At 49.7% G+C, this 4,045-nt stretch overlaps 1 protein-coding gene across 1 annotated transcript; it reads right to left on the bottom strand.

Moving 5' to 3' along the window:
* Nucleotides 1-847: 847 nt before the first annotated feature.
* On the bottom strand, nucleotides 848-3,727 carry PCNA (proliferating cell nuclear antigen). Its single transcript, XM_040538332.1, has 6 exons — nucleotides 3,401-3,727; nucleotides 2,760-2,857; nucleotides 2,298-2,365; nucleotides 1,938-2,132; nucleotides 1,518-1,641; nucleotides 848-1,399 (listed from the first exon to the last, which is right to left on the bottom strand). The coding sequence occupies exons 1-6, from the start codon at nucleotides 3,619-3,621 to the stop codon at nucleotides 1,317-1,319; spliced, it is 789 nt and encodes a 262-aa protein (XP_040394266.1). The 5' UTR covers nucleotides 3,622-3,727; the 3' UTR covers nucleotides 848-1,316.
* Between the last annotated feature and the right edge of the window lie 318 nt (nucleotides 3,728-4,045).

Here is a 4,045-nt window from a genome sequence, read left to right on the forward strand (position 1 = left end):
TCAGTTAGATTACCCAAGTTTACAGGCATGCTCAATATTCTTGTAGATGACCAGTGGAAAGTACAGGGCCTCCTAAACCTGAATGCACCCACAGTACTTCAGACCCTGCAAACACTGCTTGCTAACACAGCACTGATCAAGCCAACAAGATTGCTTTTCATTGTTTCTTCATTCATGAAGAAATGGAATCACTGATTCACAATGAGGGGTATGATTTATGGGTAGTTTATAGCAATACAGTAAGTGAAAACCAGTAAGTAGCTACCTACCAAAACAGTTTTTGGATCCTGTTTTTCATGATCAAGCCTTCAGTACAAGCCTTGTACTGTACCTCCATGAATGAATGATGAGAACAAAAATATAAATAAGAGGAATTGCTGGTGATCTAGGTGATTGCACTACTCTTGTCAACAGATGTGGGGGACAGAGGCACCAAAGAAATGGAACATGCTCAGACCTGTCCAGGAATGATTTAACATCAACAAGCTAGTAACAGAGCTAAAACCAGGAAAGGTTCACACAGCTTTCTACATCAAGCAACTTGCAGTCACTATGACACTGTGGCATGTGTCTACACACCCTCAGACTTCATTTGGAGTGCAAGTGACAGCTACAGGATCAGTTCCTGCTGGAACAGGCAGCTCTTGCATCTGCAAAGCTAATGCATTTTAAGCAAAACATGTTCCACAAACCTCCTCTGCTTAAGGAAACAGTATCATTGATGGATTATTCAGACTGTAACTACCTCTTCCACTTCAACACATTTAATCAAGGTATTTGGCCACTCATGCAGGGGTATATCAGCATAGTTTGACAGAGCATCGATTAATCCATCCACATTTAAATAGTATAAGAACCATGAAATTACTTTATTTCCACTTTCCATGTTCCAGTTAGAATATCAGCTTCAAAAAATAAATGGACGGAGGGCAAATAAACTTGTGGCATAATTAAACAGCAAGCCTAGTCAACTATAGTTCCACAGCTGAAACTCTAGGAATCATCTTTATTGAAGTTAAATAATGCACTCTAACACACAACAAAAGGAGTAAGGTACTTCACCTAGAGACAGCATCTAAGATTACTGAAAGCACAGGAATAGACTAGAAAAAAATTTCCTGTTTCAAATGACACCAATATAGCAAAATAGCAAGTTGAAAAATATTTACAGAGCTATCTACACAACATGCTTAACAGTGCTCATTGGATGCTCCAATGTACTGAAACTGCTGGTAATATGGCAGACACCATCTCCTTCTCAAAGTCAGTTGTTCTCTCCAGGAACGACCAGATCTCCCCCTCAAGTCCTAGTCCAATTAAGAGCCTTCTTGTTGGTCTTCAATCTTCGGAGCCAGATAGTATTTTAAGTGTCCCATATCAGCAATCTTGTACTCCACAACTGGTAAATAAAAGAAATGCAAAAGATTCTTCAGAAGAGCCATTCAGTCAAGACTTGTTACAGTTCTAAGGTGGAATATTTTACAGGGAGATTTTCAATGAGATCTGCATTTACTTACCCAGAGGAACATCTGCAGACATGCTGAGTGTTACCGTAGGTGACAGAGGAGTAGCTTTGGTAAAAAAGTTCAAGTACCGCAGAGCAAAGGTCAGTTGGACTGGCTCATTCATTTCTATTGTAACCTAGAACAGACATTAAAAAGTTTGGTAAATGCAAGCTGCAACAAATACTCTGAAGTTTCTCAAATAATTCAGCACCACAGACCCAGCAACACCTCATGCAAAGGCAGCCAGTGGTATTCCCCACTTTGCTCTGAGGGCTGTTTGCAGACCCCATGGCTAAGAACCCAAGGCTGGCAGGATTTGTTGACTTGGTTCTATAAATCAGAGAAATACGTGATCCAGTGGCCAACCTTTAGCCTCCAGCCATATTAGTAGAAAACTCAATGCTGAAGACACCAGAGTAAGCATTAACTTACAGCTTCTTCTTCTTTGTCCACATTACTAGTCTGTGACAGCTTGATGTTTCCATTTCCTAGCTCTCCATTAGCTGAAAATTTCACACCATCTTTTGCACAGGAGATGACAACTGCATCACCAATATGGCTGAGATCTCTACAGATGCGTGCAAATTCAGCAGAAGGCATTTTCACTACACAACTATATTCCTGTTCCTGTAAAGAAAAAAAAAGTGACATAATTAAACTTTTACCAAGAAAACTGATATAGTCAATACACTAAAATTTATGTAGTCTTCAGGAAGGAAGTGTTACAATCTCAAACTGTGTCTGACATGAACATGGAAAAACACACCAAGAAAGAGTCATTCAACTACTTACTGGAATTCCAAGCTGCTCCACATCAAGATCCATTAGCTTCATCTCATAATCAGAAACCTTTTCCTGATCTAAAGACAAAGCATAGTTTGACCAAGTGTTTCAAATAAACTACCAGTCAGGATCTAAGTTCTCCCCCCGACTTTTTACCAAAGTAAAAACACTTAAGTGTGACAATAGGATCCACCTTGCTTGAAATCTAAGCAACATAAACAGCCTTTTGTAGGTTGTAAGAGGAAAGCTGCCAGCCAAGATGTGCCTAAGAACATTTTTATGTAGCATAAGGAAGATTCTCTTTCAGATGAAGCACTGGTCAAGTAGACCAAGTTCCCATTTCCAGGCCATGTAAGTTTCAGGTGACTCCTCCCATTTCTGACCACCCTCACAACCAGCACATACTGCTCGGTCTATGATGACTGCCTAAATTATCCTGGTAGCAAATGAGCTCTCCAATACAGGACTCACTTGGTGCTTCAAACACTAGAGCCAATGTATCCGCATTGTCTTCTGCTCTGAGCGTTATGATGTCTTCATTTCCGGCACATTTCAGTATTTTGGACATGCTAGGGAAAAAACAAGCAGACCGCTCACGGGATTGCAAACAGAGAAGAAACACCAAAACAATTACCTATTGTGGAGTGCTAAAGCAAGCTTAACGAGAAGCTGCCAGCAACCTCGGGTGCAGCGAGGCTGCTCTAGACTCCGTGTGCTACACACGGCCACCGGGCCGTTACCGAGGCGCAACAACCCCCGTGCAGAGGCTCGTCCTCCCCGCCCGGCGCCGCGCGGGGCGGGCAGCGGGGGGGGGCTGCGGGCGCCATGGCGCCAAACCGCCGCGCTTTCCCGCCACAGCGCGCCGCGCGCATGGCGCCGCCCGTGACGTCACGGGCCCCGCGCGCGCTACGAAAAACGGCGCGAGAGCTGTGAGGAAAAGGGGGAGGGGGGGGCGCGCAGCGGGGCTCCGAGCGCCCCGAGCCGCTCCTGAGGGCGCGGGGCCGCCTCGGCCCCCACGAGCCCCTCAGGCGCCGCCTCCCCCAGGCCCCAGCGGGCCCCGCTGCCCGCAGCGCCGCAGGCCCGGGTCCGCCCCGCGGCGGCCCTGCCGCTACCTGGAGAGGTTGACGCCCATGGCGATGTTGCGGTCGCAGCGGTAGGTGTCGAAGCCCTCGGAGCGCAGCGTGAGCTGCACCAGGGAGACGTGCGACGAGTCCATGCTCTGCAGGCTGATGCCGCCCGAGCCCAGGTCCCAGCAGGCCTCGGTGATGAGGTCCTTGAGGGCCTCCAGCACCCGCTTGAGCACCGAGCCCTGCACCAGCCGCGCCTCGAACATCCTGGCGGCAGCAGCGGCAGCACCGAGCAGCACCCAGGAGCACCGAGCAGCACCCAGGAGCACCGAGCAGCACCGGCACAACAACACGAACGCAACGCGCAGCCGCTGACTGGCGCCGCCCGCCGAGCCGCCCTTTTATAGCCTCCTACGCCCCGCCTCCCTCCGCGCCGCAGCCAATGGCAGGAGGCTCTCTCCTGCCTGCGCGGGGCCCGATCCTCGCTCACGTGACAGCCTCCCCGCTCGCCGAGCGACCCCGACGCCACTCATCCCCCTTAGTCCCGCCCCCTCGCCCGGCGAAAGCCAATCAGCACGCGGCTTACACAGCGCCCCGGCGCCAGCCCCACCTCCGCGGCCATCCCGCGCCCTGCCATTGGCCGGCGGCGCGCGGCCCGCGGCCTCCCCCTGGCGGCGGCGGCGGACGCGG

The sequence above is a fragment of the Cygnus olor genome, chromosome 27, assembly GCF_009769625.2.
Source record: "Cygnus olor isolate bCygOlo1 chromosome 27, bCygOlo1.pri.v2, whole genome shotgun sequence".
Classification (NCBI taxonomy): Eukaryota; Metazoa; Chordata; class Aves; order Anseriformes; family Anatidae; genus Cygnus; species Cygnus olor.

Excerpts from the sequence above, each read along its gene's own strand:
- PCNA (XM_040538332.1), bottom strand. The coding sequence starts at position 3,621 with ATGTTCGAGGCGCGGCTGGTGCAGGGCTCGGTGCTCAAGCGGGTGCTG. Across the intron at positions 2,366-2,759 it reads TCTAGTGTTTGAAGCACCAA|ATCAGGAAAAGGTTTCTGAT; the intron begins GTGAGTCCTGTA and ends CTTTGTCTTTAG. Across the intron at positions 1,642-1,937 it reads TGGACAAAGAAGAAGAAGCT|GTTACAATAGAAATGAATGA; the intron begins GTAAGTTAATGC and ends TGTCTGTTCTAG.